We start from the raw sequence: 23,596 nt of genomic DNA, 5'->3' as shown, positions 1-23,596 counted from the left end.
GAAATTGAGGAGGGAGGTGTCCACATTGGGGGAAGCATTTACACCTGGGATATTTGAAATTTCTTGTTGTCAGTGCCAGCTATTGCACACCAGGAGCTTTATAAGACACATACCCCAAGAGTACAGAGAGACAGGTATTTCGGGAGCTGTGCACTTCTCCTCTTTAGGGTTGTAAATTTGGGTGGTTTTTATTTGTTTGGTTGGTTTTTGTTGGTTGGGTTGGGTTGGGTTGGGTTTGGTTTGGTTTGGTTTGGTTTGGTTTGGTTTGGCTTTTTGTGCTGTTTGTGGAATATTACCTTATGTACTTAAGCACAAGTGGGATTGGTAGGAAAGGGAAGCTCCAGCCTTCCCTGTGTTACATGCTCTGGATAGGCATTCACCTTTCTGAAAGTGGAGCCTTTCTGAAAGTGGAATTATTTGTATTTCAGGTATCCTCCGTGGGCCTGTCTTGGAAGCTAGATCTGCAGCTGCCCTTCAGTCATGATTGTTTCAAGATTAAAGGCCATTTCCCTGTCATTGCCAAGCCTTTTTCTTCTTGCTTTTCATCTCTCAGCATCACAGAATGTACCTGAATACACTGAAGCTGAACATCAGGAATGTGTTAGAAAAGAACACCCCACAATTTCTTTTGAAGGTAAGAGCTTCTGTTCCTGTTTCAGATTCCAATTGGATGATTCATTTAGGTTTAGTCTGTGCTGTTTTTCCTTACAACTGTGATCCACAGGCCAGGGGAAGTGGCCTGACAAATAATTTTCCCTTTGATGCTTTACAGTGTTTTAATTCTGAGGTTTCACAGCAGTCACTTAATTCAGGCAGTTTTGGGACTACCGGTCTAAGAATCTCAATTTTTCACTCTGTTACAGGCTCCCTGTAATCTTGTTTCATGCTGAAACTGTGTTTCAGTTTCCTTTTCTCTAAGTAATGCCTCACCTGGTTTGCTGGAGCCAAACACTTAGTAAGTGAAAGTGATAGAGAATTTGGACACTCATGAATGTAAGAGAAGTGAGTTGATTTAAAATTGCAGGGAGTGGCTGTGCTTTTGTTTGTAGCATTCCTGAGTTGGTTTGGTTTTATTATGTATTTGTCACCTGGGCTAGTAGTTTTTCTGTCATTCATCTGAGCATTTAAGTGAAGTGTGAGAGGGGGCCTTTGTGTTGCAATGGCCAATTCTTTTCCTGCTCTTTTGAAGAATGGGATTTCTCTTGTCCTTATCCCAGTCAGATTTTCCATGAACGTACATTTCATGTACTCCTCAATTGTTGTCTGGATAATCTGTCCACTTACACACACAACAGCTAGATCTTTATATTGATACCACTACTATTTGAAAATTCACTCCAGATTGGTGTGTTAAACTCAGTGTGCCAGCATCAGCAGCTGATGAGTCTTCTTGCTAAAAATGGTTTCCTCCAAAATGTTGGAATATCGATTTTGGTTCCCATTTAAAACTTTGCAATGCATCTCCAGTTACACTCTTTGCTAAAGGGAATTGAGTACCCTGCAATGTGTCTCTAGTTACATTCTTTGTTAAAGGCAATTTAGTTGTGGTTTTGTGACCTTTGAGATAGGGTTTCCAGGAAGAAAGTAGTCAAAGGCTTTCTTGCTGACCTTTCAGGGTTCTTCTAGAGAGCTTTACTATTCTTCACAGAGGAGGAAACTCTTGTCTCTTAATTTGGAAAGTTTAAGAGATTTCTTGTCTGTTTTCCATTATCCATGCCTTAAAGGTTTAAGTGGATTAAAATAAATTAGCAGAATCTTTAAGCCTACATGATATGGCACTGGCTCTAACCTTGCTCTGGTAAATAGATCTTGATTTTAATCACTAAATAAATCTAACTATCTGTTTTAACTGGGGAGGGCCAAAAAGAGAAGCCCTTGCTGTTAAAAAACAGTGAAATTCAGTTCAGTAGATAAAATAATAATATTATAGGTATGGAAAAGAGAAAAAATGTTTCTCTTTCTATTAACCAGGAACACCAAACTTTCAGTTTACAGAGGATGTGTCTGTGCGATCCTGCACTGAGGTAAATCATTCTGCAGGGAATATTAAAAGCCCCAGTTCCTGAAGCTGAGGAATTGGTGGGCATTTCTTGGCACTCAATATGAGTGCTACTCTGCAGAGTTGATGGCTGTGTAAATATGCTCATAATCTGCCAGTTTGCTTTGTTTTAATAAGGCATGAATATTTCACAGGAAAAAAAAAATCTGTCCTTTACTTTCACTGTTCTTGTTTCCTTCCTCTCTTCAATGATGGAGGGCAAAAACTGGTGAGTTAATTAGAACCTGTCAATTGTGCAAAAGAAAGATTGAAATTGAAGATGCATCAAGAAAATGTCTCAGATTATCATTTCAATTTCTTAAACCCAAGTTATATTCAGAGTTATGTTTTTTCACGGCACCTGTTTCCTTATGATTGTTCATGATACAGTTTAATCTTGCATTTTCTGCTTCAAAGCTCAACTGGAAAATACACAGGAATTAAATTAAAGGCACCTTTTGTCCACTGCACATAGCTTTTAAGGTCTGGTGAAGAGGGCTCACATGTCCAAAACCACACCTCAGCTCATAATTTGATTTCTTTTAAAGCTGTACCCTGTTCTGATGCCACCATGCAGGTACAGGCTGCAGTGGTAGGCAAATAGGGGAATCTAAATTTTATATGGTGTTCCCAGATTGGTCTGAGGGTGTCTCTGCTTAACAGTGTGGCTCAGGGGCTCTGCAGGTCTCCAGATGCATCGATTCATGATTCACAACCTGGTACACAATGGGAGTGTGTAATGACTGAAAGAGTGACCCCAGCAGAGCCCTTCCGATGCTCCTGCTGCCAGGGGAAAGGATTATGTTACACCAGCAATTTTCTGTGGATGGGCCATGATAATAATAAGGCCTCTGACCATTCAGTCATACAGGGTACATTAATTTACTGCCAGAATGAATAGGTTAACAAAACAGTTTATGTTACAAAGGGGTTGAATAGCTTCTTTTTCACAACCTTGCTAGCCAGGCTTCCCCTCACCAGACAAATAGGATGCCATAGCATGTTTTGTGTTTTCTAGTCTTCAGTTCCCACTCTGCTTGTGCTCAGTCTCTTTTTATTATACTTTACCCCTAGATTATATTCTTAACATCCAACAGATTGGATAATATCCTTGTTTCTGTTTATTTTCCCCTTATTTCTTGAGTCATTCTGTATTTTTTATGTTGTTCATATTGTATCTCATCCACACTAGTCATCATCTTGAATTGGTATCTCTGTCTTGCAATGAGAGTGGGTAAGAAAAATAGAATCCGGTACATGTCCTACTCATTTAAACAGAAAGGAGACTATGTATGTAAAATGCTTTTACTTTAGCTGTGTTCAGACCTGAAGAAATGCCAGTTTCTTTACAGACTACATTCCCAAAATTATTTGTGCCATTACTTGTGACGTAGAGAAAATGGTCTGGGCAAGTCTGGGGACATAAATTCTGGTTCTAGATATACACGCTTTAAATGCTGAAGATAACATTTGCTCTGCCACAAGAGATGTGGGCTGGGGAGGGGCCATGAGCTGAATGGTTTTTCCTTGCAGCCTGCATGGAGATACTGAGGGACACTACAGGAATTTTGTGCTGCAAACACCATCCTGTGTGTTTGCACAGTACCAAACTAACACAATGGTGCCCCAGTTTCCCCGGGGCTTATAAATGGTGCTCATTGTACAGTTCACCAGCAATAATAACGTACCCAGACTGGGATTTTCATAATTAGATTGTTCTACTCTGTGCTTATAGGAAATCCAGTTAAAGTTTGATTTCCCTTGTTAGATCAATAAGAAAATGATCTTCTACCTCCCAGGAGGCTGTTTCTGTGTCTTACTACCTATTTGACTGTTAGTGGGTAGCTACATTAAGGATCTTGCACGCTTGTTTGTTTTTCAGTGAGTTGAGAATTTAGTTGAGAGTTTAGTGAAACAAGTCAAGTGTATTCTTAGTGCATCCCTTTTTATTTATACATGCATGTACACATGCATCCAAGTCCCATTTCACAAAGCAGTTTGTCATCCCAGCGCAGCTCCCCTGTGGTCCACTCTGGTAAGCCAAACACTAGAGAATTTATTTCTACTTCTTGTCAATCATGTTCATATTTCTCTCCTTTCCTGTATGGATTTTACTGCCAACAGATCCGTGCCTGCATTTGCAATTGGGCTGTGCCTGTGTCGTACTGTCCTGGTTGCCAGCAGTGCACTTCATTGTTGTACAGCTCCTTCTTGGATGTAAAGCACCTTTGCTATTCCTTAAAGACGTTTGGATCACCTTTGTAATGTGCCTCTTGGGAAAACCAGAAACATCTTCCATGCCAATTCTATATAAGGTTTTTTATTTCAAGAGCCAGAGCCATGAGGGACATGCATTCATGTTTGTAATGGCTGCAGTGTTTGGCTTCATCTTGTTTACCAAGGAAGTGCTTAAAAGTTTGCAAACTCATCTCTGTTATGTGAATCATTAGGATGTTCACAACTTCACTTGAAATGAGTTTTAGTCAGGCAGGTTTCCACCTGCAGTTCCTACCATTATTTAGTTCTCATTAATTTCATTCATTAGATCAGTATGCTCAGGAAAAAGTATGGTAACTTCCCAGGTTTTTTCTCTGTTCTGTCTCTCAGGGCTTTTTCCCCTGGGTCATGGCTGTTAGGGTAAGTAAGGAAGAACAAAATTTGTCCCTGCTTTAATAATTGCTGCCTGTCTTCATCCACAAAAACACCTCAGCTGACCCCATGCTGTGGCACAGGACAGAGGTGGACTTGGTTAAATAGCTTATATCTCAGATCTGCTCAGGACTACAAATCTCAGCTTTGCAGACTGTATCATCATGGCTGGTGTGAGTTCTCAATGTGTGGCATTTGATCCATTGTCTAATCCTCAATCTCTCCTAGATGCAGACAAGCTGCTCTGTTGCCTCAGGTTTTCAAAGTGATTTAGTTTGGGAGTGTTTAAATCTGGAGGTTTACTTCAGACTGTATGTAATTATTACCTCCTACCAGATAAATGTGATAAATGTGATTCAGGTGACTTGAATATAGCTTGCTATGTATTTTCTCACTATTTTATTTCTTTAAACAACATTTTATTGAAATGTGGCCAGATTCAAACACTGAAACCTGTGGGGAGCAGCTAAATGTTTTCTTGTATTGAAAGCAAAAGCAATTTTAACTTTGTGGGCTGAAGGATAATAAGGTATGATTTATTTGTTTAGAAAGTTCTTGACATTTCACCAAACACCCCCACTATTGTTCAATTGGTCACTAATACATTATTCCCTTTACTGTATACTGATGGGAACAAAAGCACATTAGCATTCATCAACTCCAAAGGCCAGCTGGGAGAGCCCCATAGGAAATTTTGGTCAAGATTTACACTTCTGTTGAGCAAGTGAGATTCTGACAATCCAAACCAAAATTTTATTGTGAGGTGAAGTATTAGAGGTGTATCTATATAAGCATTAAGGGAAGGCGCAATACATTACGGGAGAATTGTCTTCTACCACATAGCCTTGCTGTCCTTGGTTCTCCATACAGGAAGTCTAAGCATTAACTAATGATGGAGTTTCAACTGGAAACTGGTGGCATCCTGTGGGTGATTCAGAATATTTGACCTTCAGTGCATTTCAGTATTTGTTTCTATTTAGCAAGGCTTGTAGCAATTTTTCTCTAATTTTGAAAAATAGAACTATGACAAATGGAAACTAGAACTTTCCTCTTTAAATTTGTTTTAGAATTTGTTTGAAAGTTGTGACTAATAAAGCCATAAATATACAGTAGATAGGGAATAATTACTCTCAGGCAAAACTTCTGAAAATTACACCCAACCACTCTCAATATATTTTTCATTTCACGATAATAATTATAACAGTAATGATGATAGTTCTTTAATACCTCCTCATTAATGGTGTCCAAGGCACTTCACAAATAATTGCAAGGAGATTTGATTAAAAGAATCACTCAGTGTGCTGTTTCTTGGGACCTCAGGAAGAAAGGGAAGGTTGGAAGAATGCCCTTCATTCACAAAATGCTTTAGATGAAATGAATCATGACAAGCAGGAGAGAAAGGGAAGACTTTGCTGTGAAACTTCAGGAAGTGAAGTTTCCAAGTAACTTACATATGGGAGTGAGGGAAGGTAAAGCTCTAAAGAGGTGCAACAGCTCAAGTGAAGGAGCAGCCTCTGACCATGAGCAGTGATGCTGATGAAAGGGAGGCATCTTCAGCAGTGGGACTGACTGAGGTAGACCCACAGCAAGGAAGAACAGGTACTCAGGTCACCATTATAGATGGGCCAAGGCCATGAAAAACTCACGTGAGCAACAGAGGAGCTGATTGATATTTTCCAGAGGTACCACTGGTGTAGCTGAGGCTAACAGCAGCATGTGCAATGTCCTGTCTTTGGCACAGGGGATGGATCTAGGACATAGCGATGGGCAGCCTTTGTTTCGGCTCCCTGGCACACATCAGAGAAAGGGTGGAAATCTAAAGTGAAGTGCTTATCTTCTTTTTCTGTGGTTCAGTGCAAACAAAGACATCCCTTGGAGAGACCTCATTTTCAATTTCAAATCTTACATAATATAGTTCCCTAACTGAACAAGTTTGTGATACAGCAATGGTACAGCAGACTGCATTTATTTAGCACATCTGCTTCTGGTGAGTGTTAACATATCACATTCTCCTAAAATCTTCCATTCAAGGATGACAGTGTGCTTTGATAAAGTTCACTTTAGTACTAGCGATCTCATAAGAAATATTTTTGTTTTATCATAAAGGGTTGACCCTGGAAAGCCCACAGATTCAATTCAGTCAGGTTCTGAATATGTACTTTCCTTGAAGTCAGTGAGATTGTTTACTATTAGCTAGTTTCCAATTTAAAACACTAATTCTTATGAGGACAGCCTAATATCAAAATTCTTTCAGGAATTTACAGCCTGTGCCCTCCTTCCTTGATGTGACTTCCTCATGGTGGGATCTTTGTAGAAGACAGGAATCCTCGTAAGCTTGGCAGCTGCACAGCACAAACTGCATTTTAAACTGGGTATCTCCAGTTCAGTCTTTGGTTAGCCAGCAAGGAGGATCACCTTCTGCTTCCGATGTTCACCACAGACACTTCTGCTTCTGCAGCAGATCTGGTTACCTACAGGAAAAATTCAACAACAGTTTAGCCCTGCTTTCTCTACCTTCTCCTACCTTCTCACTAGTGAAAATGGTTGTCCTGAATATTGCATCACTGCTGCTGGTACAAATGGCTGATTTAGACATCCAACTGTAAGGATAGTGAAAAAAATTTGCCTCCAGGTGTGGAGGAGGCAGACTGAAGGATCCTTGAATAATGACAAAGGGGTGTTGTTTTTTTTCCTCCATCAGACTGCAGTGGTTGTAGGACCCAGGATGCAACTTGCTTTCTTGTCTGAAAAGAGGGATTATACTGATCAGAATGTCATAGGATGCTGCAAGTGATGCATGAGCACTCACTTTATCTTTCTCAGTGAGGGAGATTGCGTGACAGCTGCGGGGCTTGTCTCAGTAAACAACAGATCACAATACTTATACACTCTGCAACATCCTCAGGAGAACAAGATGTCTGGGTTTGCTCACAGTGGGGCTGTGTGTGGCACTGCTTAGCCAAGTTTCACCAGCTGGTGGTGGGGTACAAGGATGTGGCCGTGTGACACTGCGTGGGGTTGCAGGCAAGGTGGTTGAGGAGGGAAGGAAGTGTTAGGTGTTTGCCTCAGCTGACAGCCAGCTGAGGAAAACCAAATACATTCTTTCCATAAAGTCCTGTGCTATGTAGACACACGCCTTTGGTCCTGTAAATCTGAGGCAGGGCAAATGTACATGCTTATATTTTGTGGATACGCATCCATATCCAACACTCTTGAAGCACTGTGGCATCCCCTCTTGCTGTTTATTGGCCATGGCCAAGGAGAACCTGAAATGGTGTATTTGAGTCACCAACCCTGGAGGTATTTAAAAGGAGAGTAGATGTTGCCCTTGGGGATGTAGTTCAGTGGTGGACTTGGCAGTGCGGAGTTAATGAACTTGGTAGCTGGACTTGATCTTAGAGATCTTTTCCAACCTAAATGATTTTATGTTAGTTGGGGATTGAGGTCTTGGTGGGCCTGAGCTATAGGAACCATGCTGAAGAGAGCCTCTCTTGAATCACAGGACTTCTTTCCAAATCCCCAGCCTGAGGCCTGGGGACTTACCAAGTGAAAGTCTCCTGTCTCCTGGAAGTCAGGAAGAGCTTTGCCCTGGGTCAGGTCTGGATGGAACTTCTGCCCACTCTTCACCATGTGCAAATTAGGAACCCAAGTGAAACAGACAGGAATGAGACTGACCTCTCTGATGGAACAGAGCTGCTGCATACTGTAGAAATGTGCCAGATTGGGAATGTGAATTGCAGTCCTTCAATATCTTTCCTTGAGGTGGCCCCAGGACAACTTACCAGCATATTGTTCCATACTGGAAGTGAGCACTAGTTCATGCTTATTATTTAATGTTGGCTTTATCTGGGAACCCTAGGCTCTTCCTCATATATTGGTGTGTTTTGCCAGCTGTTCCATATTAATAATAAAAAAGTAAATAAGCAGTTATAATTGTACTTTTGCAAAAATTGGGTTTGGACTAAGTTCTTTATTATACATATTGAACAAATGTAGCAACACTTGTTTTGAAGAAATGATTAAAATTTAGAATTAAAGAGTCAAAATGCTTGGTATGCAATACGCAATACTTAGTGCCTTCTGTACATCACATGTGTTACAGATAATTACACCTTGATGCACCAGCCAGTATCCCTAAACCCATGTAACAACTGGTACCACTGAGACATTAAATAGTTTCATGATTTCCTCAAGAACTCCTATGTCAGTGCTATTGGGCTCTTGGGACCATGCTTATGTCTCCAGCTGTTATTTCTGTTTTGAGATGGAAGCTCAGCAAGATCAGTTCAGAGAGAAGCTGTAGACATCAAGAGAAGAGGCACAAATCATCCAGATATTTAAATGTTACTATGTTTTTTGTGATTCCTATGGCTCTGTGGAAGAAAGACCTGAGTCTTTGGTTTGGGGATTTTTTTCCTTCAGGATGGTAAAAAAACAGAGCCTTTTCTTCTGTCCTGCTCCATTCCTTGGTAGCTAAGGGATAGAAGTATTCATTCTTTTATAAGACCAAGAGAAAAATATAAGAAAAAAAAAAGGAGAAGAGAAAAAATATTTCTTTTTCCAGTCATCTTCTATCCACATATTCTGGGACAGTTTGGAGAAGGACATTAACAACTCTTGCTTCTCAGATCTCATGGAAAGGAATGGCTCACTGCAAGCTGCTATCACAGTGACTCACAGGCCACTCATGGGTTAGTTCATTGTTCTTTCACCTGAGAAGGGGCTTTGTAGTTGGTCAAGACAGGAAAAATTGTTTGAGTAGGCAGGAAATGAGGTAGAAACATGTCTAGAAGGTGAAGACTGCTAGGAAAGAAATCAGGAATGGGAGGAGAGGTGAATATGGGGTCAGAAGGGTAAACTGAATGAAACCATGAAACTGAGACAGCTGGAAGAACATCTGAGCTAGGTTTAGGTATTGAGGGGAGAGAGAAGGAAACTGCTGGTTTGACCCATTTTGTAGGAGGGCACGTATTCTGTCAACAGCCTTCTAAGTCCTCAGAGCTGTGAGTGGAGATCAGATATTTAAGAAGACAGTGACACTGGAAATTGCAGCAGTTGGGATGAGGACATATTTAATGTACAATTAAAGGTTTCAATGGATCAGGTTTAAAGAAAGAAAGAAAGAATACCAGTAATGAGGTGGAGGTGGTGATGGGAAGACAAGACAGCAGGGTGATGTGTATGTGTAGGAGGACTTCTGGGGTAAAGCCAGATTGAGTTTTTTGGCCTCATAAGTAAAGTTGAGCTCTGAGTGCTGACACATTTGTTTGCTCAGCTCTGCCCATGCGGCAAAAGATTTCTGCCTCCCCTGATAAATTTGCTAAATTGTGGAGTGGTTTAGTATTGTGGAGGGTACTCTTAAAACTCAGCATGGAGTGGGAGTAAAAGTTAATGTCCAAAGTCTATTGCACTAACCTGTGGTGTGACCTACAACTGAGAGTTAAAATTTAAAATTAAGCTGATATTAAAATATGATTCATTGCCAGTCCAATAAAGATAATTCTGTAATTTCACTGTAACTTCTATGCATTCTTGGAAATTTCCACACTTGCTGCACTCGAGAAGACAGGTGATAGCATTACTAGGTAATCATTAGCTTTCTCAGCTTTGGTTACAGCCTTGTTTGCCTTGTCTCTGATGGGTCTTGTCAGGGGCCCACACAGAATGGAAGCTGTGGCCTCAGTCTTAGCAGGCAACTGTCTACTTAATGGAAAATCTCTGAATACTGAGGATAGTTGAGGCAGAGGATGGTTGGAGATGGTAGGTTTGATTCTGAAAAGGACACATTTGATCAGTCTATACCAAGTCGAGAGCCTGAGGCCTTTCCTGGTCTTACAATATGATTTGCCTCTCTTGGTCATGGTTCAAATCCAGTACTGAGAGTCCTCCAGCATAGTGGGTGGTCTGAAATAAAACTGTTTGAGTACTTGCAAAAAGTATCTGCCAATCACTATACATAATCTGCTCTGTGCCAAGCCTGAAGCAAACCGAAAGGGCAGGATATTGTACAAGTTACAGAAGTCATGGCTGTCATCTGGGCCTTGCCAGAAGAGTTCCAATACTCAAACACAGTAATTAAGCATGTCCTGAACTAGTAAACTGTGTTAAGAGAATTTAGAAGAGACCATGCTGAAGCAGTAAGGGAAGCATACGATGTGTGCTCAAGTTAGCACTGTACAAAAGTAGGTCTGAGTATCTGCAGAACAGGTACTTCTTTATTGCCATTGAGTCTGACAGGTCCAAAGTGCTGTGTATGCTCTACTTCATTGCACAAACTTTTACTGTTGAATCAGCCTGTTTTACACAGCCTTACATAAGGTATGGGATTCAGGTTATCTTTTCTGGAATGGGGACCCTCTGAATTTATCTCTCTTAAGGTCATTTTATGATCTCTTTGAGGCTTTTCTGTGCAGTCCTAGGATAGGAGCATGGTTAGTCTGTGCTTCTGGGTATACCCTCATTTTACACAAAGAATCTTTGGTCCTGTTCAGTTCAGGGTTTTTTTGCTTCAAATAGGAAATCCTTGCTGAGAATTATTTGCAAGAGCTGTTCTTGAATAGCACTGTGGGTAGCCCTACTCCATGCACCTTCAATGGCTTTGCAATTTCAAGGCACGGGCATTTAACCTCTCTGCTCTCGTGTGATGTGTGCTGGACGCACAAAGCTGTTACAGCCTGCTGGGGATGGGAGCGACAAGTGGGCTTGAGTGAGATGAAGCAGTGAATGCTGTCCTTCGACAGGGAAGCCTTAGCTCAGTGTTTACATATTTCCTTCCTCCAAAACACACAGAGTAAGGGTGAGGTGGGGAGCAGCTGCTTCTGAGAAGATGAAGACTCAAGTATTACCAGGTTTACCATATCTTTAGAAGCTTATCCAAAACCCATCAAACTAAGTGGAAAACCGCCAATGATTTGTAAAGCTTCTGGATCAGGTCCTTAAACCCATCTCCCGCAGTTTGGCTTGCTGTCTTTTGTGCAGCTGAGTAATACTGGTCCCAGCCCTGTGATCTCAGGAAGTCAGAGCAATGTGCTAGAGGCTGCAGGGACCACCCTCTGAAATGGCAGAGGGCCTCTTTTCACCTTGTCTTAGACTTGCATAATAGCTGAGCACAGCTGTGCCTGCAGACTTACATTTCCTTCAAAGCTTTGTGTTCTTTGCAGCTGGGTACCTGAACCACCTTGAGCTGTAGAGGGACTCACAGAGCTTTAGAGGTTCTGAATCTGATATCTGGAGATGGATGGTGTTGGAAACTATTAAACTTTTGTTCATTGGTTTTCATGTGGAGGAAGTGAGAGCATGGATTTTTAACCCCCTGGAAATGATTAGAGACGAGAAACACAAAGGAGGCCTTGATGAACATTTTGCCCCTAAGCCATGTGGTTCCTAGTTTTCCGTCTCCTGCTGCTGACATGCAAAGCCAGAGCCTTGGTTTTTAATTTTTCATACTGTTTTTAAACAGATACTTTTGCAAATGTAAACATACCCGAGCAGTGAAGGTTTCCAGTCAAATTAAAGAGTCAGCACTTGAAAAATCAGCCTTCAGAAGAAGGTCAAATACAAGCAATCTCTGGAGTTCATTGGGTCCATATGCGTAAACTTCAGCTAATATGGGGTGGACCTAGGGCAGCATTTACCTTGAAGTTAGTTTCAGAGGGAAGCTGAAAATGTTTTTAGGGATGGCTGTGGTCTGACCAGTAGATTTGAATGTGTTGAATGAAAAAAGACCCATGTTCTGATTCTTGGTTGCGGTTGCATTCTCTCTTAACAGGAAGGAAGAACTTTGGGAAGGAAAATGTGCCATTTGGCATTAATTCTGACAACTTGCATTTATACATTCTTATCTGGGACCATGCTGGGTTTAATAATCTCCGACTACATGCCTATAAAAGCTTAATTTTGCTATGAGGATGCATGCCTTTCAGCCTTTAATTTAATAACTGGGAAGGGTTTCTTTATAAGTTGTACCACCTGCAGTACTAATAGAAATCAAGACACTGCCTGTTATTTCTGGGGCTTGATTGACATTTGAGCCAACTTGGAAAGATTCAAGCAACCTACTGCCTTTAATTTTTAAAAAAGTATTTTTACCTGTAGTTTGTCAGAGCTTGCATTAAAAGGAAGCACTGATGAGTGTACCTCTCTGAAGTGGTGATCTTTTGCTTAGAGCAGCAGATGAAGAAATATTCTTCCTGCCACTGCACTCTAATAGTGGGTTAGTTAGTAGGAAAGAGTCAGTAGAAGAGGAGGCAAAATGACAAGAGAAATTACGGCCTAAAAGCAGCATCCTTAAAAGGTATCATCATTTTATAGCAATCCTCTAATCCTATCCCCATCACCAGCAGAAATGCCAGAAGATCTGCACCACATCAGCTAGCTATCCTGCCTGAAAGGTGTTATTGTTGCTGGTTCTGCTGCTTGGTTCAGAAATGTCTCTGCAGCTAAAGAGCTACAGGAAAAGAAGTCAGAGCCCCGTTAGTTAGGAGAATGCCAGAGGTGAAACTGCAGTGCCTCCCTGGTGCTAGTACATCATTAAGGGTCCCTGAGGAGTGTAGGAGGTGGAGATGCTTGAAGGTTAGAGGAGTTATTCCTTAACTCATGCCTTTTCATTGAAGAGCAGAGGAGGTACACGTGTTGTGTGTGGTTACACAGTGTGACAGGAATGCTGAGAAGGGCTGAAATCCTCCAGCTCCCAGCAGTAGAGTTTTTATTATTGGGAGGATGGAGGGCTCGCTGTCGGAGGGGTCCTGGCAGCATCCAGTTAGGCAGGACATGGGGCCAGGCCAGACAACGTCCAGCTCCGTGGTGAGGGACTACAGGAGCTGTTATGAAACATGGTGGTGTTTGGGGCAGAGGCTGAAGCTCTGTGACAAGGTTCTGCTTTGGAAAGAGAGGCAGGCTATGTAGACTTCATGGACTTTTTATGTGTGTTTTTTTAAGGTTTCAGTAACTTAAGGGCTTGATTAAGGTTCATCCATCCCTGGAGGGAGAAAGGACTTCAAATTGCTCAACAAATATCCCTACATCAAAGTTTTTAAACAGCTGCACATCTATAATTCTGTGAAGCATGCCAAGACACCACAGGCCTTGGTGAGATTCTTCATCAGCATTGTCCTCTTGTCCCTGTGGAAAGGGAAACTAACGCCTGCAACAAAATGTTTGAACCTGAATGCCTTCAGTGAGACTTCTCAATTTATCATTGGAGAGATAAAGTGACAGTGGAACAGGTTTTTTCAGAGCTCTTTTGCACTGGTCTGAACTACATCATTATTGTTATGAGTCATCAGGTCATTGGCCCGTATATTGGTATCCTGTTGGCATGAGACCAGAAGATATTACCATCCATGCTAAGCCTCCTGGATCTTCAACAACCAGTCCTTGAATGAGGAAGGGCTGCTTGTCAACAGGTCACAGAGGGATTACAGTCATACTGATTTGGTCTCATCTGTGCCTTGCCCCCTGAGGTATTTGGTATTCTCCATGTATTTTACAGCCAGAGTAGTTACCAGAATAAATTCTCAAGAGAAGTCCTCACAGTAAAGCCGGATGACTTTCTGAAAGATACATTTGAATCTATTCCCAGTTATTTTGTGCAATAAAGGTGTAAGGTGAGAGGCTGAAATTCTGTGATCTGTAATATACACAAGGTCAAAGTTGGTAGTGGTATTGAAAGATGGGATGCTGCGAATGCCCCAGCATCCTTGCTGAGCGTACCCTAAAAATAGTAATTCACCTTTTTTCCTTAAAAACATGTATTTTTTTTTTTTTTATTATTACAACAGGACTTCCTGCCCTGGATTGCTTAGTTGATATTAACAGATGTAACTTCTGGAAGAGCTTTGTCTCTTCAAGCAAAGCATAGCCAGATCTATTGCTCTGCATTTAACCTGTGTGATTGCATTTTGGACAGTTGCCTAGATGGGCAAATCCAAAGCAGTTGATAAAGGCAGTCTCAAGCCTGTGCAATTGCTCAGCCACAAAGAGGCTGTGATGACACCCAACATCCCACCATCTAAAAATGGATTTAGTTGATAGGCTGTGAAATGCTAGGTAAAGTGAAACCCGTAGAAGAGAGCCAAAGACCTGAAAGAGAAGGCAAAATGTCATTGAAGCAGCCAGGTCTTGAGTGCAGATCACCAGTACTCTAACTTGGTTCTTCATCAGCTGGCACAACCTTTTCTTTCTGGCAGGCAGCAGTTTCCCTTTGATCAGCACAGAAGGCAAGGCTGGGGAAGTGTTATGGCAAGCAGCCTCATCCCTTTACACCACTTAATCCTGACACTGAAGATGTTTCCTCAGTTTTAACAGAAGTAAAATTGAGCTGCTGTTGTCTCTGAAACCAATGCTGACACTCCATCGTGGATGTGAAAATAACTGCTGAGACAGCTTTGTGTTTATGTGTGGGTTTTTTGCACATTCTGCAGAGAATCAGAATAAATAGAAACCCATTAAAGAGATTATTAATTAGCCTTCCCCTGACAGATAACTCAGTAGGAAATCCATTAGTGAATGTCCGGGTGAACTCACTGCTTGTGGAGCAGCTTTACTGTTTTCTGCTTTCTCGTTTTCATTGCAGATCTGAAGCCCTGGGTGTCGAATTTCACCTATCCAGGTGTGCATGACTTTTCTCAGCTTGCACTGGATGCCAACAGGAACCAGCTCATTGTGGGAGCAAGGTAAAGATTACTTTTGATTAGTCTAGGGTTGCTGCTCAAACTCTTTCCCTTCAGGTCCTGGCTTCAGAGAAGAGTGTGTTTCCAGCTTATGTGGCCAGTTTCCCCCTCAAAAAGAAAGCTGTAATTTATGGAGTGGGATTTAGACATCAAGTATAATTGCAAAGAAGAGAAAATTACTAGAATTAAAAAGAAAAAAAAAAAAAAAGATGCAATCAAAATGACTGGTTAATGAAGCAGAATGCTGGCATCTCACTCAGTATTGTGAATGTTAGAAGAGCTACAGTAAATCATTCTGCATCATCCCTCTGCCAGCACAGAATTTGACTTTATGGTTTATTTGCCACAGCAAGTCTTTCACTCAGAACCAGGTTCATCTACATACCTTTGTGTAAGTGATAGAGCCACTGTGAATGGTTGCTTTCTTCTCTCTTAGAATCCACTTCAGAACCTGTTTGCTTCATCTGCCTGATGTAGTCAGATCCTCACCCAATGTGTTCTGGTGCAATTCTTTCTTCTTGCCCATTGTATATAATTATAATATATTTTCCTTTATTTTTAAACATTATTTTTATTTAGGAAGTCACAAGAGGAGGGGGAAACACATAAGCACAGGCAAGGCCTTACAAATTTAGAGCTGCATTTGTATATGGGGAAAAGAGCTATGCTTCAGTGAAATAATATATCAGAACTGGTTAAATCATGAGCCCCAATGACTATTATTTTTTGCATAATAAACAGATAAGACAAGAAAAAAAAATACTGAGCATGGTCTAATAAATCAGTTAAAGTATAACACTTAGATAACATTGTGGTATCAGTCTCTGCTATTAACAAAAATGGAGGGAGAATGCTTTCTTCACAGTGTATTCAGCAGTAGAGGACAGGGACATGAGGAGCAGAGGTGGAAGAACTCATGGTACTAGCAATAGAAAAGAGCAAGAGGTGTAGCAGAAGGAGAGTTTTATCCTTCACAGAAACAACTGAAGTGTGATTTAATATACGTTTTCTGCCTGTATATGTGCAGTAAATAATAACACTTACCTTCCTGTAGCTGTTCAAATTGCCAGAGGCCTTCCTGCTTTTCATACAGAAACATTTTACTTTTCAAGCTGCAGCTTTATTTGTGCTGGGATCTTTAACCAGAAATTATTAATATTTATTACTTCAGAACAGCATTGCTGTGGGGATAGCTGTGAACAGTGCCTTTTGCCAGGCATTGCACAGGCAGGTGCTCTGAGGAATTTGTGGTTTACATAATTGTGCTGCACGGCAGGTTTCCCCCACGCAGTCCCTCACCCCTCCTCAAACCCCACAGCACCTCCTGAAGGGACTCTCTGCCTCCCCGAGAGTTTGTACGAGCGTGGTTAGACAGGGGTACAACATCATCACAAACAGGGGAGTGACAGCAAAGCTGCCTTCCCGGTGGAGGTACACTATATTGCAGGGTATTGCCTCATGAGGAAGCACTGACAACTATTGATAGAATTTGCCTGGAAAAGTCAGTTTTCATGAAGCACTACCCACCTGACTGGGAGACTTAAAGTTTCAGTGGTGCCACACGGCTGTGCTGAGCAGTTCAGGGTACATTTAATGAAGATGTCATTTCCCAGGGTGGTTTTTTTTCTGTTGGATACACATGCTTGGTGTGGAGAAGGTGGGGAGTGCTGAGCCCATTTTCTCATCTCAGCTCCACCCTGTGGGAGGTGACAGGGAGAGCTTCTTGAAAATGGTGTGTGGATGGGGTCCTTGGTGCTGCAGGCTCAGGGTGCGCTGAGCTCCTGGAGCTGTGTCTGAGGAATGGGAAGGGGAAGTAAAGCCTTTTCTGTTCCCTCCTTCCCTGATAAATCCACACCTTGTTCTGGACTATTTTTAGGGGTGATTTTTTGAGTCATTAGTTGCTCGTGCACCATCTGCTTGAATTTGCAAATGAAACAATACCTCAAAGAGATAGGAGCTGTCTCTATCCATCTCTGCAGGGTGTAATTTATGAAACCTAAATTTAAATGTTAACCATGTTTAAATGTGCTGCTGTAGATCATATTAGTAGTAATGCCAGCTATTCTGGAGTTGTGGAAGGAGTTCGGGATCAGGGTGGCGTTTATAAGTACTCCCACTTCTTAATTTCCTGGTTAACATCATTCTCTTAGATGATAGCATTATAAATTATTTCAGACTACTTCTGTCTGTCTCTATATAAAAGCAGTATGACCTCATCACAGCATCTCTTTGGCTTAGTTCATCCTGTGTTTCAAAGCTTCATAGAAAATACTTCCAAGAAAACCCGAGGGTTCACAAGAGTTTTTGGTTTCAGGAATTGGACACAGCGTGACTGAAACTGTAAGAGGTATTGTGGGCATGCCATGCAGACAGGGAGCTGGAATAACATGATCCTCAGATTTTTAAGCTTTATCCTTATCTAAGAGCCCTTCTTAAATGACTGGTGCTGTCTGAGAGTAAACCAGGGCAGTTTGATAACTCCACTGCACCAAACACCTGCTAAGTTAAAATCCCAGAAACAAAAGAATTAGTTTCAAAAGCCCACCGTGGTTTCTAAGCAACGTATTTACTTGTCACATCATTTGTAAAATCCAAATGCTTGCAAGAAAGGATATGAATAGTTTAGAACATTGTAAATCTACACTACCCATATTATGAGTCACATTTCATTAAGTATAGAAACACACATTTCAAAAATTCATAACCTTCATTTTGACTCACAGTTCGCATGTTTTGTTTTTGTTTTGGATATAGTGTTAGTGTTTTAATGTACTTTTTTCTTCTGTGAATGAGTGATTGTTTTGAAATATTTGCTGCTTTTTTTCAGCTCTTGAGAACAAGTGATCGCTATTTGAGCTCATTTTAATGGGAGGAAAAACTATGATCTAGACCTCATTATTAGTGAGAAAAAAATTGAAAATATGGTCACAGTGATTTCATCTGTCTGATGGAGAAGCAGTGCTCTGCTGTCTCACCTGTGCTGCAGGCAGCAGGGAATGTGAGTTTTGTGGAGGAGGGACATGGTATAGCTGTGACATTCCACCTCCACAAGGAGCCTTACTCCTCGGGACTGTCTCATTGCTGGCTGGGCACAGACAGAAGCTGGTAAAGAAGTGGTGATGTGAAAGACCCTGCTTGGAGGCAGGCCAAAAATCATGCTTCACAAGAGCTCCCTGTCGAGGACAACATAAAAGGTGTAAAGGAGGGTGGTTGAGACACCGTGTGACAATCTGGCATAACAGCAAGATGAAGGAAAACAGCTTGGACAACAGAAGGATGGCACCCAAACAAATGACTGTACAGAGTGGCTGGGAAGTCCTAAGGGAAACATTTGACTTTTCCCAGAAGGAAACTAAAGGGGTTTGAGTTTGGGGCTGTAGCCTGATGGGGCTGTGGATGCAAGAGGCATAGCTATGAGGGTCAGCCATTCACAGTGAGTGGAGGTATTACTGAGGAAAACCAGCCAGAAAGCATCACAGCCAGAAGCCCTCACAGTTCTGCCTGCCAAGGGGGCTGTCAGCTCCATCAGGAGATGGGAAAGGATCATCCCCTGTGGAGGTCAAACAGGAAAGTGCAGCTCAGGAGCCCTTGTCACAACTGGCTGTTACCAACAAGAGCCCAGAGTTAGAGAGTAGGGTGCAAAAGCTGCACCAGAGCACTCAGAACTGGCAAGTGCACATCATTATGGACTGCCAGACTTCTCTGCAATAAATGTGGAATAAACTACTAAGGTTCTGGTGATGCAAGTCTTGATGCTTGACAGGTGATTTTCATACTTGATTTAGAGCTGATCTGAATGTGCCTGTTACTTCCAAGTAGATGGTGCAAGAGAGGAGACATTGTAGAATCATAGAAAGGCTTGGGTTGGTAGAGACCTTAAAGATCATCTAGTTCCAACCCTCCCATCCTGGACAGATATGCCACCTACTAGATCAGGTTTCTCAGGGCACCACTAAATCTGGCCTTGAACACTTCCAGGAATGGAGCACCAATATGGTTAGTTTGGGGAGCAGGGAAAGTGCTGTATGAATTTCCAAGGGTTGTTTTAGGGGACTCACAGCAGCCTAGGCACACCCTTTTCTGACTATTATGCTTCTGGCTATAAAATCATTAAAAACGTTCTGGATCATGCAGGCTTAGGAGCTGAAGACTGAGTACAATGACTGATGTCCCAAAAGAGTTCCTTCAAGTTGCAGCTTGCAGAAATATGACAAATTGTAAATATATTCTAGGACCCTCAATCAGCAGGTTTGGCACCCTGAGTTTATTCAAAGTCTCTGGTGTATGATAGATTAGTTTGTCAGGCACCAGGTTCCATGCAGATTTGTGGCCGAACATAGAAAGCCTGTTTGGCAGAAAGCTCCAGAGCACTGCAGTAAAATGTTCAAAACCTGTGCTTGTCAAAAAATATCACTCTTACCCTAGGGCACCTTCAATCCTGTCCACATCTGGACTGCCACTAAACCCTTAAGTCTCCATAGATGATGTTGTCTAGGCAAAAAGCATTTTGCAAAACAGGAAGTTCAGTGGCAGTGGTTGGGTCAGATTAGTGCCACAGATCCACAGAGTATAAGATCTGTCAGCAATACTTTCTGTTGCTAAATGATCAGTGCCCCTCACCAACATTTATTCTCACAGGGCTTCTGTGAGGCAAGAAAGCACTAATAATTTTATGCTGTAGATGGGAATCCAAGGCCAAGAGGGATTAAGAGCCACCCTGCCCTCTGAAAAGGCTGTGATGTTGAGGCACATGCATATATAGCATATCTGAAAAGTGGTACAGTACTGCACCTAACACAGCTACTCCTGCAGTGAGACTGCACTTTCTGAAGATACCAGTCAAGTCTGCACAACCTCAGTGTGGACATAGCTAAAGCTCTTCTCTGGGCTCAGAAAATCCATGGCAGAGGTGTAATTTGGACCCTTTATTCTTATATTTCCACTTGGTATTTTAATCACTTGCTCTCAGCCTTGTTTCTCCAAAGAAGATGCAAGATGTTCATGAAAGCCTGTGAGTCCCATGCACTTACACTGGGAAAGTGGAGCTTCAGCATGGCCAAAAACATCAAGTTTCATATAGCATAAAGAGACTAACATGCAAACAAGTTCACACTGGGCACATCCACATGAGCATGAGCCAACAGTTATATTGTCCACAGGTTCGCCCTGAAACAGCCAGGAGTGGTGTGTCATTTGTCCCTGTTAGCATCTGTCTACAGGATTTTTTTTTAATGCTTTTCCGAAAAAAAAATGGACTGAACCATTTCTGGTGGCTTTGTGCTATTTTTGCACGGTCTTACGCCAGCTTTACCCCCTGCTAAGTCACTTTGGGCTGAGAAATTACCTTGCCAGTTGAGGTATTAATGAGGACGTGAGCAAGCAAAGAGCATGATAATGTTTTTGATTATATCCAGATCATAGGTGGGCAGCTGAAAGTGCTAGTACAGAGAAATGGAGAGAAACAAATACCTTCCTTTCTCACTGTGATTTTTCCTATCAGACAAAATAATGCTCTAATTAAAGTTGCATCTTTGTATCATAGACTAGAGAAGGGCAGATACCATGGTGATGTGAGGGGAAAAAACCCCAAATCATTTTCTGAAATTAACTTTCAGAAAACCATGGTTTTTTTAAAAGACATTGCTTGACCTGTGACGTAAAGAGTGTGGAAAAGGTGAGAATGCTGTGATTAGACACTTTAGATAGTTAAATCCACAGCTGGGGTGCACAGTTTCTTTACAAAGGGAACAAAAGTATGATTTAAAGTGCAGGTTTTAACCTCTCTTATTGAGCCTGGGTTCATTCAAAGGAAGATTTTCCTCTCTGATACTCTGCCAGGTGAGGTCATCTCAGCCCTTGTATAAAGTGTGGAGGGTGAAGCCTCACTGGGGTGTCTTTTTCTTTTACTTATAGGGTTTGTTTTCCTCTGCTGGTCTGCAACCAGTGTGAATTTGGCATACCCTAAATCTATGCTGTCCCTGACTTATACCCCTTGGGGAGGAAGGGAAAAGGTGTGGAAAGGATCAAGGACAGTTTTTGTAATTATGGGATTCTGGGAGGTTTAGAACTTGGCTCAAATTTTGTTCAAAGTGTAATTTTTTTTTTCTTTGTTAAAATTTGTGCATTTTTTTCAAGCAAAGAACATGAATTTTAGCTAACTCAGAATAAATAAATCAAATAAAATGCTATACAGCAACAGTGTCAGGTTGTTGGAAGGGATCAGTTTGCAGAAGAAGCTGCAGCAATAGGAGGGCAAAGGGGCAGTTTTGCACACTTATGCTGTGCATGGAGAAGAGGATGAGGCCTGTTATCTTTGTCAGCAGGGAAAACGCTTGGTCCTTCAAATTGCCTGCAAGGCAGCACCATCCACCTCTGCAAGTGACATCAGCATTGTTGTGGGGCCGAGCACTTTCACAGCCAGTGCCTGCACAGCCAGGGCTGTGTGAAAGGCAATCTTTGTGCAGCACAGACTGATAGGAAGCATCTTTACACAGCAAATTGCAAGCCTCACTAGAAAAATATCTCATATTCCAGATAAAATGAAAATTGGTGGTACCCTATCATGAAAGCAGCCACCCGAGAGAGGCTCACTTGCTTTAGTAAAGCACTGAGAATAATTAAGTTTGAAGGTTGTATTTTTGAGAGTGGGATGGGTGCAAACACAAGGTCAGGATACTTTGGCAAAAGCCTTGGAGATTTGGACATAATGTGTTTTACAGCATCACAGAATGGGGCTGCAGAGTATTTTTCCTCTGCATTACTGAAAATACTTTCTCTTGTTCTAGTTAAGGTAGTGATATGTCAGTTTTATATGGCACAGCTCACCACAATGGTTTGCATATCACTTTATATCCAGATGTTTAGGTGCTAAGCCTACTGTTCTGTGCCACTGCAAAGGTATAAAAACACAACAAAAAGAAGGGATCATTGGGCAACAGCTTAATCTCACCATCTAAGTCAATCAGTATTTACATACAAGTCGTGTTGAATACATCCAGAGAAATGAGGATGTTATCAGCCTAAGTAGGCAGGTAGGGAGGCTGCCAGGAAAGATTTGAACAATAATCAGTGCATCAGAAGAGGAATTTTATGTTGTGACTTACTGAAAGTGATGGGCAAATAGGAGAGCAAAGGTCCCTGTGTGTCTCAGGGCCATATCAAGGTGCTGTAACTGCTCTGTGACTGCAGCTGGATAAGAGAGGAACAGGGGAGCTGTCAGCCACATGTCAAAAAAGACTTGAGGTGGCATGTGGGATAATATGTGATGGTCTGAGAGATGAAGTCAGTCTTCCAGGAAAATAAGAACAAACCCACACATGAGTTTCGAAAATTTGGCTCAGTTTTCATCCCTGAAGTTTTAAAGAAACTCATCTAGTGAAAAAGAGGGAAGAAAATATAGCAAAACAAAACAAAAAGGAAACTGACCCTCATTTGATAAATATATTCAAACAATATTGCAAAAAAATTCCCAATCCCCATTCTTTGAAGTGTCTCAGGAGCATAGCAAGTACTATAACCCTCAAGGACTTGGAATCACTCTGCAGTGAGGCTTTGCCTCTCCTGCCCTGGGGAGAGAGAAAGGCCAGAGCCATCAGAGCCAGCTTGCTATCCCCTTTGCAAACTGATGGAAGAGGGGACAAGGTGTCCATCTAAAGGCTAATCCCCTTTCTGCTTCTCCCTTCCCCAGCAGCATCCATCCATCCATCCATATTTCTGCATATTGGCATAGCCCAAGTGTGCCTCAGCTTTGCTGTTGTCCTGCCTGCTCTGGAGCTGTTTCTGCCTCTTTTGACTCTTCCTAGACTTGGCCCTGAATATACAACATCAAGAGGAGCATAGCTGTGCCACACGCCCTGTGCCATTAAAGCTGATGGTAGCTCTCCGCTGAATGCAATGCAGAGGGATTTCATCCTTGTTTCCACAGAGAAGTACTAACTGGGCTTCAGTGCAGCACAGAAACAGTAGCTGAGCTGGCTTTATTTGAAAGCTGTTTAATACGAATGATATGCTGCCTGCATAAGGATCCTCTTCTAAGAGGTTGTTTCTCTAACTCTGGCTGAATTTATAACTGAGAAAAGTTGCATTGGGAAAAGCAATTCTTCATACAGCAACTGTGTCATATTACTGTCTGCCATTTAGTACGGTTCTCTGTTGTACATCTATTGATTTTTGAGGAAGAATGATGTATTGGACAAGTTTTTCTTCAATAGAAACAAAATTACTGGTGAATAAAGATCCA

At 41.8% G+C, this 23,596-nt stretch overlaps 1 protein-coding gene across 3 annotated transcripts in view; it reads left to right on the top strand.

Annotated features, from left to right (window-relative positions):
* The window catches only part of SEMA5B (semaphorin 5B), a 266,285-nt gene that overhangs the window by 132,981 nt on the left and 109,708 nt on the right, over positions 1–23,596 (top strand). For all 3 annotated transcript variants that reach the window (XM_015635333.3, XM_015635337.3, XM_015635338.3), the window contains exons 3-4: positions 429–634; positions 15,261–15,360. In XM_015635333.3, the coding sequence (XP_015490819.1) occupies positions 481–634; positions 15,261–15,360 (254 nt within the window). In that variant the 5' untranslated portion in view covers positions 429–480. The remainder of the gene's footprint in view (positions 1–428; positions 635–15,260; positions 15,361–23,596) is intronic.

This window comes from Parus major, chromosome 7 (assembly GCF_001522545.3).
Source record: "Parus major isolate Abel chromosome 7, Parus_major1.1, whole genome shotgun sequence".
NCBI classification, from domain to species: domain Eukaryota; kingdom Metazoa; phylum Chordata; class Aves; order Passeriformes; family Paridae; genus Parus; species Parus major.
The sequence above is the reverse complement of the archived record's forward strand: the minus strand, read 5'-3'. Positions and strand labels throughout refer to the sequence as shown.